A 14792-nucleotide genomic window follows, 5' to 3' on the forward strand; every position below is an offset into this window, starting at 1 on the left:
GGTGGCAGTAACATTCTGTTTATCTCACATAATAATGTAAATCACCCAATGAAATCTACAATAGGTAAATGGCATATGTCCTTAATCGTCTTATTATGGGTATCAAAAAGCCACCTTAACAGGTTTTGTTTTATACTCTTAAAGCTCCAATCATTATGCAGGATTTAAGGTAATTACAAGAATTCATAAAATTCCTTGAGATTATATAGATCAATCATTTTGACTAAAACCTTTTTGATGCTTCTTTTGGATCTATCTCTAGAGTCAATTTATTAGGCACAAAGGAAATAAATTTCTTTAGTTTATAATTTACTTTTGTTTTAATCAAAGCTAGTATTACCTATCTTGATATTACTTCTTAATCATTAAATCTCATTCCAAATAATATTATTGACTATTCTAAAAAAAAAAAAAAATCCATGAAATAAAGACTTTGAACCAGAGGCTCTATATCTACAAAAGATTTGGTCCAAAAATACATTGAACTATGGCCATACTGCTAAAACAAGGGTTTGGTATCTCAAGATGAAAACTATTTTAAAAGTAGTAATGAAATAAATTCTAATATATTTTTAAGTCATGTTACTCTTTAGTTACCATATATGTCCTTCCCAGGTAAAACTGCACAACCATTCTGACAGAAAGTTACTGTTAGATAGTGATAGTCCAATCATTTGGTTTGAGAGCATCTGTGCAATCTAATAACATTAACGGGGACCTACAATGTATAAGAGCCCTAAGCCAGGGTCTGGTGTGGCAAAAGATACATATGATACAGACTTCGTCACCCTCTTACATCAAAATTGATATATGGTATCTTTTGGAGAGTTTTTAATACCTAAATAAAATCATATAAAATAAATGTTCATACAAAACATATAAATGGCTACAATAAATTACAACTTCTTTGACATGTGTTCATGTAATCACTGCATATTGTATGTTATATAATATATAAATAAATACAGCAAATACATACTATGAAATAATATGCGGCAGATAAATATGATGTAGATCTGTATATATTAACATGAAATGATCTTTAAGGCATTTTATAGAGACAAAAAGCAAGTTGCCAAAAATATATAGAGCAACACATATTTATTTTTTTTTTAAAATACATATAAAACATCCATAAATGAATTTTCAGGATATGTCTTCATATATTAACTAAGTATTTAGAATAAACTGACTAATTAATCCTTATAATGATTCTTTCAAGCATTCTCAGAACATGATCTATGAATCTTACTGTGCTTTTTTTTTTCCTGAAAATATGCCTCTGTCATATTTTAACTCAATGTTTTAGACTAACCTCTACCAAATAATTTCAAAATAATAAGAAAAAGAATTTAAAAATGGGCAAAATACATAAAAGAAAACAAAAAAGATTAGGAAATATAAATGGCATGACAAAATGAAAAGAATAATGATTCACCAACATTCAATAAAATGTAAATTAGAATTATGATGCTATTGTTCATCTATAAAATTCGCAAAGTTTTTAATGACAATACCTACTACTGACAAAGGAGACATCCTCATATATTGCTGACAAAACTGTAAATTGGTATAACCTTTTTAGAGAGGAATTAGTTTATAACAAATAACAGAATTAAAATAAAACTAGAACTATTAAAAAATAAAATAGTAAGAAAGGATGAAAAAGTAAGTAAGAGCTGAGAAAAGCTATTCTAATTAAATTAGGCACAAAATAGCCTAAACTTCCTAACCACCAAAGCCAATGTAGAAACAAGATGTGCTGATTGGTTTATCTAATAAAGGCTTTGGAGGAGGATGGAAGAGCAATGTTCCCTGACAGATGTCAGGCAATGCGTTCAGCACCTATGCATACCATCCAATCATGACAACAACCCCATGACACAGATGCTAGTCCCTTTTTTCAGAAGTGAAAACTGAGGCCGCAGGTTAAGAAGTAACTTCTACAAAATTAAAATTCTAATGAACTCTTACCCAAGATTTAGATTAGAATTCAGGGTTTTGTCTTCAAAGTTTACATTCTTTCCACTTTAACAAACTACACCTCAAAAAGAAACAAACATTCACCAGAGATTATTTTTCTGAGTCCAGAAAGAAATCTGGCTGTTGGGTCTTCACAGAAGACAAAAAAATGTATAATAAATAGTGACTTCAATAGTATTAAAAAATATAGAAGTATATTTTGTGGATATCATTTTCTGATTATCACTGAAATTCACCTTCTATCAACTAAATACCATAAAGAAATGTTAGCTGAAGTTCTTGAAGGCAATTTTACATGGACCTTTACCTAGTAGAGCATCAGCTGTCACAATGACTGACCTTCTTTTAACCCAGCTGGGAAAATATTCATATCCTTTATATATCTGTCTCAATAAGAATGTCATGTTATCCAAATAAGCCCACAGAATTTCTATTTCTAAAGCTAATCGCTTGTTTAACAAGGTTTCTTGCTAAAAAGAAAACGTAATATTTAAAAATGGAAAAACAACTCTCGGCCAGCTCCTAGGAATCTGTTATAATTTCTGCTATGTAATTTTCCTAAAATACTTTCCACAAATGTTCACTTGGCACATCAAAGCTACAGCTCTTGGGATACTAGAATGTCAGAAATTTTCACTCCCAAAAGCATACCAGGCCAAAACATTTTCATCAGCTTACTAAAATAATAAACATGAACAACCCTGCTTAGTTTTGAGAATATACAGAGAAACACAATGTTTTAATGTTGCCTCCTGCAGACATTAATCAGGGTCCCATATATGGTATAAGCTCCAATACAATGTTTCTTTTTCAGTTTTTATTTTATGTTCCTTTCCTGACATTAGATTAGTTGCATTCCATATTCCTTTACTCAAAAATTATTTATTGAATCTACAATGTATTAGGCACCGAGACATAAAAAGAGGGTAAGAAATTATCATTGTTCTCAACGAGTTCACAGTTTAGAGGGAAAAGAAACAACCAAATCAACAACTAATTACAAAAGACTGTAATACACACTAAAATACATGAATCCATATTCTACTCATTTTCATTCACCCATTTATTCAATGAACCAATATTAACATACCTATCTGTAACTACCACAAGAAAAATTTATACAGTGAACTCTTAATTATATCAGAGAAGATTAATCATAGCTAGAAAAATAAAAGACAATGAGTGTGGAAACAAAATTACTAAAACTTTAAAAACCCCTACATTTTAAAAAGCAATCTTTTTATAATTCCACAGCAAACAATAAACAACACACCGTCACCTCCAAGAATGAATAACCCCTCAACCCAAATATCAAGTTTGATACTCCTAAATTATCATTTTATGTTTATTTTCCTCTTGGATAATAGCTTAGAATCTTATATGTTTTATGCATTTTGAATCACGCTTTTTATTACTTTAACTCTGATTTGGAATTATCTATAATTTTCTTTCCACTTAATCTCCAAATTAATGAAGAGGTAACTAAACAAAGGAAAACTTACCTTTCAGCTTGAAGCTTAGTAGTTTTTACTATTAAATCTTGTGTCTGTTCCTTTGCTGCCTAAAATTATAAACATATCTAACATTAGTACATTTCAATATTTTTATACTTCAGAAAACTAATAGTACCACTTATTGAAGTTCAAACTTATAGCATGTGAGATCCAGAACTCAAAAGTTTAAAAAAGGCCAAAATATAAATAAATAAGTAAAATATAAATAAATAAATAAATAAATAAATAAATAAATAAATAAATAATTTAAAAGGCCAAACAGTTGACACCAATGTTTCAAGGCTCAAATATTACTTTTACTAAGAGGAACCCACTCAGAGTTCTCAATAGACACATAATACTAAGGCTTACAAGGGAAAAGGTATCAGGGCGCTAAAGAATTTAACAGTTCATGATGTTTTTAGTGAAACAGAAGTACTGCAAAAACAGGATAAGAATGAAAAACGTGACTTCTGTTATGCACATGTGACTTGAGATACCATGAGACCTCTAAATGGAATTGGAAGGTAAGTCACTGAAATGCTAGTGTGGAACTCAACAGAAATGCCCAAGATGGAGATAAGCATTTGAGAGTTGGAATATACAAATTATCCCTTATATAGGGTTTTGGGGAAGATGACAGACAGCCTATCTAAAGAAAAAGTTCCTGACCAAGTTTTATATTAAGCAATCTTCCTCCCCCAAGCCAGAACTAAAAGGATCAGGAATGAAAACTTGATGAAAAGCTATTCTATCCTAAGACTAGGCAAATATTTTAAAGTGGACTGAAACAAAAGACAAATATAGCTACTCAGATTCTCAAAGAACTAAACATGAGGCAATTAGAAAAGAGAGGAGAAACAAGTGGGTGTATGGCAGCTAGAGACATGGGGTCCATGCCCTGAAGGGACAGAGTGAGTTAGAATTATGTATAAATAAAGCAACTAGTAAGTGGAAATTACAGTTGAAGTATTTTAACTATGTGGGCCCACTTACACAAGAACTACAGTTCTGTAAATCTCTTTTCTCTTCCTTATGATTTTCTTAGTAACATTTTCTTGTCTCTAGCTTACTTTATTATTAGAATACAGTATATAATACAAATAACATAAAGTATGTGTTAATTGGCTGTTTATGTTAACAGCTTCTGGTCAACATTAGGCTAGTAGTAGTTAAGTTTTGGGGAGTCAAAAGTTATATGCAGACTTTTGCCTGTGTGGGCAGTCAATGCCCCTAACCTCTGGCATTGTTCAACGGTCAACTGCATAAAGTAGACAAACACATACTGTGGAAGATCAGTCTGTTAAAGATAGGATACCAGAGCAAATATGTGAAGATATAGGTCATTTTCAGGCTGGAACACTACAATAAAGAGCCAAGCTTCTGCTGCTAATGTTTCTAGAGCTACATTCGATCTAGACAGAAATCCCTAGCCCACCACAACTTCTGGGTTCTTAGAGGCCTAATCCTCCTATAGTCTTTCAGATTGTCAATATAACTTTCTGCCTCATTGCTTCATATGGGCATCCCATCAATGAGCCCCCCCACCTCCACCTCCAGTTGAGTCTGTGTTCCTTGCAACCAAAGTATGCACCTAGCAAATAGTAAATATTTTTAAGAAAATAGATTTGAACCTAGGTAATTCAGCAGATCAATAACTTTTAAGGAAGGAGTTGAACACGATGGCTCCCATGGTACTATTCTAAAATTATTACTTTTTAAATTTACTAATTTCTTCAAATTCTTCCTTATCTTTCCTAATGTTGCTTTGCTTTCAAGATCCACTGCCACCTTATTCTTGCCTAATGTAATTGTTTAAAAGGTAGTATTCCCTCAATTCCAAAATATATTTACATTTTAATATTTGTGAAAAAAGAATGCTTCACAAAATCAGTATCAAAAAATGCTTACTAGCTTCTTTTTTTAGTCTCAGTCATTATTAAATTGAAGGTATATCTTACAGAAAATACCATCTATTAATTGCTGAAATATGATACTTATGGTGTACAATAAGAATTATATTTCCTGACTCTTCATTCATAAATTGTGGTAATGATTCCAAAATAATGTTTAATAATACCACTAAAGATCATTATCCTAAAACAATTTCCAATTTATCTTAAATGTTAGTGATGATTATTTCTCATTAATAAACATATGCCTCTAAATGTAATTTATCCAAGCAAGTCCACAACATATTATTAATAACATTTCTAAAAGTATCTTGTAATAATAACTTCTAAAATGTCCTAAGTCCAAAGTATTTTGAAACATATGAGCTAATTAAATTAGTCCTGTGTATAACATCCTAAAATGAAGAAGTAATTCTTTTTTCTATTAATGAATAAATTAAAAACATTACTCTAGAGTTGATAGTCCGAGTGGGTACTATGAAGATTCCAACAACACTACATGCAAATAAATCAGTGCCAACGGATGAACAAAACTTTCAAAATCACAGATCTAATCCCTATTAATCTGAGAATCAAAACTGAATGTAAACAACAAGTAGTATAAAATATTTTTAAATATTCAGTTTAAAAAGCTATGAGAGAATCTTTTGCAAGTGATGAAAATGTACATACTCATTATGGTAGCTGTTTCATGGGTCTAGAACTGTCAAAATGCATTGATTCGTATACATCAAATGGATGCAGTTTATTATTGTACATCAATTTTTCCTCAATAAAATTGATATAAAAAAAGAAAGAAGGGCCCACGCCATTATAAGGAAAAAATAGGATTGGTGGGTACAAAGAAAATACAAAGGACAGGGGTGCCTGGGTGGCGCAGTCCTTAAGCGTCTGCTTTCGGCTCAGGGCGTGATCCCGGTGTTCTGGGATCGAGCCCCACATCAGGCTCCTCCGCTGGGAGCCTGCTTCTTTCTCTCACACTCCCCCTGCTGTGTTCCCTCTCTCACTGGCTGTCTCTCTGTCAAATAAATAAATAAAAATAAAATCTTTAAAAAAAAAAAAAAAAAGAAAATACAAAGGACAAAACCAAAGAGGATGCTTTGTGATTTAAAATACTTATAATCTGTTTTGAAAATAGCATGAAGAATAAAAATACTTTGATCTTTTCATATCTACAAATAGCTATGATAAAAGGATAAAGATACAATTAAAGATAAAAATTAGAAAACAAGAGATACTGCCCCCCAAAACAGGAACTTGAATAATCCCATAACACCACATATAAAAATACTACAAAATAATTGCAAGAGTATAAAATACAAAAAACCCTACAGAGTGTAATTTGAGAAAAGGCATTAAATCATGAAAGCCAGAAGATGAGAAAAGGAAATTAAAGTTAGAGGTACAGAATAGTCAAACAAAATTACTAAGTAACAAATGTAATATTACAAAAAATGTAAAATGACAATAATTAGCAAAGATTTTATGACTATTTAAGTACTATGTAATTCATAAGGACCTAAGGTTGAACAATAGATATGCTAATAATATCTGATTCAATAAGAGTACTGAAATTTAGTTAAGACTAGGAAAGCTAAAATTTTAGAGAAACGGGAAACTGGCTCTAGAGATAGATCATGCAAGTAGCTTAGGATTGATTTGTGGAATATGCATATGATTCTTCCTAGCATCACTGTAGCTGTCAATAGTTCCAGGAGAATCTTAGTAAACATAATCATGACTGACTCTTAGGAGGAACCCTATTCTACTCACTATTTCAAAATGCTATAAATGAGGGTAATTAGGTTAAATCTTTTTTTTTTTTTTTTAAGATTTTATTTATTTATTCGACAGAGATAGAGACAGCCAGCGAGAGAGGGAACACAAGCAGGGGGAGTGGGAGAGGAAGAAGCAGGCTCATAGCGGAGGAGCCTGATGTGGGGCTCGATCCCATAACGCCGGGATCACGCCCTGAGCCGAAGGCAGACGCTTAACCGCTGTGCCACCCAGGCGCCCCTAATTAGGTTAAATCTTAACTCTGCAATCAAACTGGAAGTTCCAAACTGCTTTAATAAACAGATGTAGAGTTACAGATATTTTCCCGAGATTTTTTTTTTGTGGGGAGGCTGAGCACAAAACATGAGTAAGCTGGGTCTTTGTTAGGCATAGCTTCAGTCTCGACTTACTCCTGAGACTTTCTACTAAGGAACTCATTTCTGCTGGATTTATGGAATATTACAGGATTGAGAGGTTTATCAAAATTCTATACAGTTAGCTCCACACTGACTAGGTCAAAATAAAAAGGCAACTGGAGTTAACTGAACAATATCAGTAAACCATCATCCAAATATACCTATTTATAGTTAAAAAATAAGCATAATATTTATATTTGAACTTCCTATAGGAGATGATATATTAGATAGCCACATATCTTGTAGATCTAGCTAACAATTTTTGAAAGCTTACTTTGAACCAGGAACTAAGCTAAAATCCAGCCATTACACAGTACCTGTAGGCGACTTGTCATATCTTGACAACAACTGCTCATTGCTTGAACATCTTCATGTATGCTCTCAAGTTCCTGAAAAGGAAAAAATAACAGCAAGCATTACATATATTGTTAAAGAAATTCTCTCCCCTAAGCCAAAACCTATTTTCATCTCATGAGTTGTTTTTTTTTTTTTTGCCAAAGCATGACAAAAGATCTCATATTTAAGATTGGAAATAATTAAAAAGAATAACACCTAGTGTTAAAAAAGATGTAAAGAAATTAGTATATGCTTTTTAAAGGGGGTGACATTTGGAAATGGCAAATGCTTTAAGAATATTAATACCTCTTCAATCAGGTATACTCACACTAAGATTTATTTATCCTAAGGAATCAATCAGATAAGTGTGCAACAATATATGTAAGAAGATGATCAACACAGAGTTGCCTAAAACAAAAGGAAAATGTGAAATATTTCCAACCACACAATGGAAATCTGTGCACATACATAACAATGACTGTGTGTGTGTGTGTTGGCATGGAAAGATGTCTATATAAGATAAAAAAAGTATTATGAAACAATACATATAATACCTCCCATTAAAAAAAAAATATATATATATATACACACACATACACACATACAGAAGAACACAGGAAAAGCCAGACAATAAAATAATGACAAAAGATATTTCTGGGTGATAGGATAATAAGCAATTGTTCTGACTTCTGATCTTATCTAACTTTTCAATAATGAATTATTTGTAACTTTTAATCAATAAAAACAAGCAAATACAAAAACCTAATAAACTAAAAATCGTGCCTCCTGTACCTTGTGGAGTCACATAGTAGATCATGCCACAGAGCTGGCAATTTTCTCAGTAACATTCTCTCCCTGTGTACTTCTTCCTCTAGCCCCCTCCAAGTACATGGGAATGTAACTGGTCATTAAATCCAATCATTTATACCCTGACTGTATGCATCTTATCCATTTCTTTTTTTTTTTTTTAAGATTTTATTTATTTATTTGACAGAGATAGAGACAGCCAGCGAGAGAGGGAACACAAGCAGGGGGAGTGGGAGAGGAAGAAGCAGGCTCATAGCGGAGGAGCCTGATGTGGGGCTCGATCCCAGAACGCCGGGATCACACCCTGAGCCGAAGGCAGACGCTTAACCGCTATGCCACCCAGGCGCCCCCTTTTTTTTATTACTCTAACAGCTACTTTAGTTCAGGTCAATTGGTATCTCTATGTGAACTGATTAAAAAAAAAAAAGAGTTTTCCAACAGGTCTCCCAGGCTCTACACTTGTTACCAAACCATTCACTAGTCCTTATTGAATCAATGAAAAATATTATATGAAAAAATGATATCACATTTAGCTTCATATTGCACTACTATCTTCTTTTCCCCAATTCAAACTGGTGTCACACAACAGAAAAATATAGAAGGAGGTTTCAGTGGTAGACAGTGGACAATCCCTTTCAACACAATTCTCAGATCTTCAAATAGAAACATGACCATCTTATAAAGGGATGGGCCAATCAGAGGGCAAGAGATAAGAAAGCTGCCCAGTGAAGCTATAAACAAAGTGTGAGGATCAACAAGTTAGAAAATCACTTATCAAAATATGAGTACAGATCTAAGTCCAAGAAGTAAGATTTTTCTCCCTTCTTTCTATAAAGTACTTTGAATTATAAATATCACAGCACCCAATATTTTCAAATGTTATTCTCTATACTTCACTACAAATAGCATATAAATCAAATCATTAAATGAAGTCCTAAATTGCTTTGAGGTGAACAAAAAAAACATGATTCCAAAAATATCAATTAATATTAGCAATAGCAGAAACCTAAGTACGCTAATCTCACTATTCCCTTAAATCTCACTGTGTAATCTAATACGAATAGCACTACGACATTATCAGCCAGCTAAGTCAGTTTCTCCTAATATTTACATTAGCCACCATAATATACCAAATGGACCTGATTGTCAAATAATATAAATTACATCTATGTAATATATATGTATTACATCTATTTAAAATATATGATTTCAATGCCGCGTTTTGATGATTGTAATTCAATGGCCTGTATACTACTTATGAAGTCTTTATTTGAACTTAGGGCAAACTGTCTTCCCCCACTCCCCAATTAAATAAAATTATAAGCTCAGAAATAAAACTGGTATATGATAAACTTTCTAAAAACTTTTTATTATGGAGAATCTTCAAAAATATCCAAAAGTTGAGATAATATGAACTAATGTACATATCACCCGGCTTTGACAACTCTTGTTTCATCTATCTCTCTACCCACTTTCTACCTCTCCTTCATCCTTTTCTCCCTCCCCCACAAACTGAATTATTTTGTATTCACGTTATTTTATCATTTCATTCATAAACATCAGTATATGCTTCTAAGACTCAAAAAACATAACGCCATTTTCACATCAAATATTTAACAATGATCTCCTAATATGAAACATCTAGTCAGTGTTCCAATCTCCCCAGCTGTCCCAATTTTTCAATAATTATTGCAAGTCAGGAACCAACTAGATTCACAAATAGCAACTGGTTGCTATTTCTCATTTCTTTTTTTTAAATCTATACCGTCTCACTTCTCCCTATTTCTCTTTTTCTTACAATTTATTTGTTGAAGAAACCAGCTCATCTGTCTCTACAGTTCCCTACATTCTATATTTGCTAACTGCATATCTGTGGTGCTAACATATTTCTCTGACCCCTGTATTTCCTATAAACAGGCAGTTAGATCTAGAAGCTTGATTATATTCTGGTTCAGTTTTCTGGAAAGAATTTTTCATAGGCAGTGTTACATACCCTTATTAGAAGTGACAGATATGAGGTTAGCTGCTTTTTGAGAGGTTAACTGCCAGTGATGACCAATGGCTAGATCAGCGGTGCTCAATCGGGGCAATTTTGCCCCCTGATGGGGCATTTGGCAGTGTCTGTAGATATTTTTGGGTGGAACAACTGAAGAAAAAGTGGTACTACTGGCATTTAGTGGATAGAATCCCGGGATGCTGCTCAACGTCCTAAACAGCAGAAGACAGTCCCCACTTGTCTGACCCAAAACGGAAAATAGTGCCAAGCTGAGAAACCTTGCACTAGATCCATAAATTTAACGGTGGTGGCAAAATCTTCTCATCTTCTATCATTCTTTCTTCATTTATTAGAATAAAGCTATAAAGGGAAGCCTCCCCTCAACAACTGTATGTAGCTGGAACAAAAGACAGGATAAATGCTTGACTCTTTCTTTTATTTAGCAGTTTTCAAAATAAGCTGGTTCCCTTATATCCACCAAATATAACCAATGAGGGTTCTGTTTGGTTTTTAGATCAGTATGAATTTGTGGGTTTAAACACATTTGCTGTGTTTTAGTCCACTGAGTTATTCTTATTGATGCTCTAATCACCCCAACAGAAGCCTCATCAAGTTAGCTCCAAAGTTCTTCCACCACTTTCCCAAAGGTCTCAGATAGCTTCCTTGCTTTCTGATATTTGTAAGATTGTTCCTTTCAGTGGGAAACGGTACTTAGAGACCGCAATCTGGATGTGCTCATGGATACCCTTTCTATTCTTACGAACACTACCAAACTGTCCTTCCAGCCTTCCAGATTTTTAGCCTCAGTCAATGAAATCTTTCTAAACTATTAAACGTCATTTGTTTATTAGTCACTGAAACCATATATAACACTTTCATACAACTCATACAGCATATGTGATATTAATAAAATGAACAAAACATTGCATAAGTAAAATGTAATAACATAATAAATAATTCATTTTTACCCTATGGTGAGTAGTCTGCTCACTCAAGTATGATAGATTATTACTTATGCTGGAAGTAATTGATCTTAATTAATCTGAAAATTTCATAATTTGTGATGCACTAAAGTAACTCAATCCTAATTAATCTTCAATGAGAAGTGGTTATCTAAAAGAGGTTTATTCAGTGAGGGAAAATTTCTACTAGAAAATCATTTAAAGAAATGTTTTTTCTTGTTATTGTTAAAAAAGCAAACATTTCTAAGAGAGTATCCTAGAACAAACGTTACAACTTTCTCAGAAGCAACATTAGTGGAGGTCACCGATTGAGAAATCACACTAACTGAAGGACCTGGATGCTTCTGGAGTTAAGTAGTTAAGTTTTCTTTTTCTTTTTTTTTTTTTTTTTTGAAGATTTTATTTATTTATTCGACAGAGATAGAGACAGCCAGCGAGAGAGGGAACACAAGCAGGGGGAGTGGGAGAGGAAGAAGCAGGCTCCTAGCAGAGGAGCCTGATGTGGGGCTCGATCCCAGAACGCCGGGATCACGCCCTGAGCCGAAGGCAGACGCTTAACCGCTGTGCCACCCAGGCGCCCCAGTAGTTAAGTTTTCTATTTGAACATGGTATGTGAACAGCAAACATATAACCCAATTCATAAAAATACTTAGCACAGAGTTTAGGCATACAGTAAGTTCTCAATAAATGTCAAACAAGAATTTACATACTTCCTTCACCTCTTTGAAAATGCTGACAAATTCTTCATTGATGGCTAAACTTCTGCGTTCAATATCTCCACGTAAATTTCTTCGAGTCCGCAAACTGTTTTCAACAAAAAAGGTTGAAAGTGCCTTGAGAGCTTCCAACATCTCCTACACAATTGATAATAGAAGACAGTTACTGGGAACCATTTTCAAATGTTTTCCTAATCTCAAGCCAAATTTTAATGAAATGATTTTCAAATGTTTCCATTAAATAATCAAAAATACCTGGCAACCTTCACATTACTGAATAGTAAACTTATTTCTAGAACACAATAAGGATCTACTTACTTGTCCATTGCAACATGTATATGAGACTACTCACTGCTGAATAGTCTGGAATTGTAAAGACTGGAAATACCCTTAATGTCCATCTAAAGTGAATTGGTTAAAGAAATTATGATATATCCATTTTAACAAAGATGAAAATTCTTTATGTACTTATATAATACAGACTTCAAGATACAGTAAGTGAAACAGCAAGGTATAGAAACAGTTATAATACCAACTGCTAAAAAAGAAAGAAGACTATATACATGCATACTTACTGGTGAATGTATAAACTATCTCTGGAAGGATACACACACACACACACACACACACACACACATATATATATATATAAAAGAAGTAAGTATCACCTGTAGCCTCCAGGCTAGGATACACACACACACACACACACACACACACATATATATATATATATATATATATATATACATATATATATAAAAGAAGTAAGTATCACCTGTAGCCTCCAGGCTAGGAACTGAGTAACTGGGAGCAGAACCTAGAGGAAGGCCTCCCTGAGGTGACTTTTGAACTGAGGCCTAAGTAATAGGAAAGGCATCCATAGGGACAAAGCTGTTCACAGGCAGAAAAAGCTATGAGTACAAAGACCCTAAAGCAGCAGAAAGGCCAGTATGACTGAAGCTGTGGGACAATGCTAGAGGCTTTAGGGAAAGGAGTAATGTAATGTGTTTTAAATGTTTAAAAGTTTATTCTAACTTTGTGAAGAGAGCAGATGGGGCGGAGGGCAAGAAAGGAAGCAAGCAGGAAGAAAATAATCCAAACAAAGATCCGATAGTGATTTAGAACAAGACAGTAGCATTGCAGATGAAAAGAAGGAGATATTCCAAAACCAAGAATTGGGCTAAGTTTTTATGATGCTGATCAGGTAACTAATTGGAGGTGTCAGATAAGCAACGGATTATACAAATCTGGAGCTCAGTAGAGATATCAAGAACAGGGTTATACATTTGAGAATCATCACCCTTTTTGTTATTTAAAACCATAAAAGTGAGAGAGTTCTCCTACAGAGAGAATATGCATAGAGGAAGGAAGGGAGAAGACCAAGCCCAGGATATCTAACTCCAAATATAAATTCCTACACCTGAACTAACATATATTCTAATAGGCTTACCCTTCTATGTTTCAGTTAAAATGTTATTTTGTGATATTGGCTGGCTTGACAAAAAATAATAAAGTTATTTAAATTAAGTATTTTAGAAAGCACTACAAAGATTTATGTACCCAAAAAAATAAGAAAAGCCACAAAATGAAACCATTTATTTTAACTATAACCTTGAAATATCCTAGGCCTGGCTCAAGAAGTAGTCCCTAAACGATGAATGAACAAAATCACATAGACAGGTGCAAATTACAGCTCCACCAGTTATTGGTTATATGATTTAACCTTGTTACACTCTTTCAATACCTTATTTTTCTCTTGGGTAAAAAGGAGATAATGTTACCTACATCACAGTAGCTGTATTAAATGAGATAATAAATGTCAGTATTAGTCACATTAAACAATAAGCCGTATGATAAAATTAACATTTAATAAGAAATGGTAAATGCTGGGCACTGTGCTGAGCACTTCAGATAGATTCTCTTGTTGAATCCTCACAACAACCCTGAGAAAGTTACCAGCAGTATCCTCAACTTAGAAATGATGAAAAATAAGCTCAGAGAAATTAAGGGGCTTACTCAAATCATAATGCTTCAATTTGATGGTTATATCTAATAAATAAATGGTGGCCCCAGAGCCCATCTTTCTTAATACAGTATGTTATTTCTTACACCCAAATTCTTATTGACAGCTTATTTTCAGTTACTTATAAATTTATCTACAAAATTCTCTCACTTTTGCATATGTTTTTTTCTTTATGGCATGACCAAGTTACCTAAAGACTCAGTGATACATAAAAGATAACCAGCTACGACAGAAGCTGGATGGATGCATTTCAGGAGGTACTTGGGAGAGGATGTGGACGGTTTATGTTATAAAGAAATACAGCATGAGCCCACCTATCACGGGCGGAGCTTAGCTAACAACAACAAAAACTAGTACTACACAGTATTTCA

At 33.4% G+C, this 14792-nt stretch overlaps 1 protein-coding gene across 6 annotated transcripts in view; it reads right to left on the reverse strand.

Moving 5' to 3' along the window:
* Positions 1 to 14792, reverse strand: part of COG6 (component of oligomeric golgi complex 6) — an 85167-nt gene that overhangs the window by 69607 nt on the left and 768 nt on the right. For 3 of the 6 annotated variants that reach the window (XM_026493182.4, XM_044381784.3, XM_048215551.2), the window contains exons 2-4: positions 12393 to 12536; positions 7899 to 7970; positions 3486 to 3544 (exon numbers count right to left, since the gene is read on the reverse strand). In XM_026493182.4, coding sequence (XP_026348967.1) covers positions 3486 to 3544; positions 7899 to 7970; positions 12393 to 12536 — 275 coding nt within the window. The remainder of the gene's footprint in view (positions 1 to 3485; positions 3545 to 7898; positions 7971 to 12392; positions 12537 to 14792) is intronic. The other 3 variants (XM_026493183.4, XM_048215550.2, XM_026493184.4) reach the window with 2 other exon arrangements.

Source organism: Ursus arctos, unplaced genomic scaffold, assembly GCF_023065955.2.
Source record: "Ursus arctos isolate Adak ecotype North America unplaced genomic scaffold, UrsArc2.0 scaffold_10, whole genome shotgun sequence".
In the NCBI taxonomy this organism is placed as follows: Eukaryota; Metazoa; Chordata; class Mammalia; order Carnivora; family Ursidae; genus Ursus; species Ursus arctos.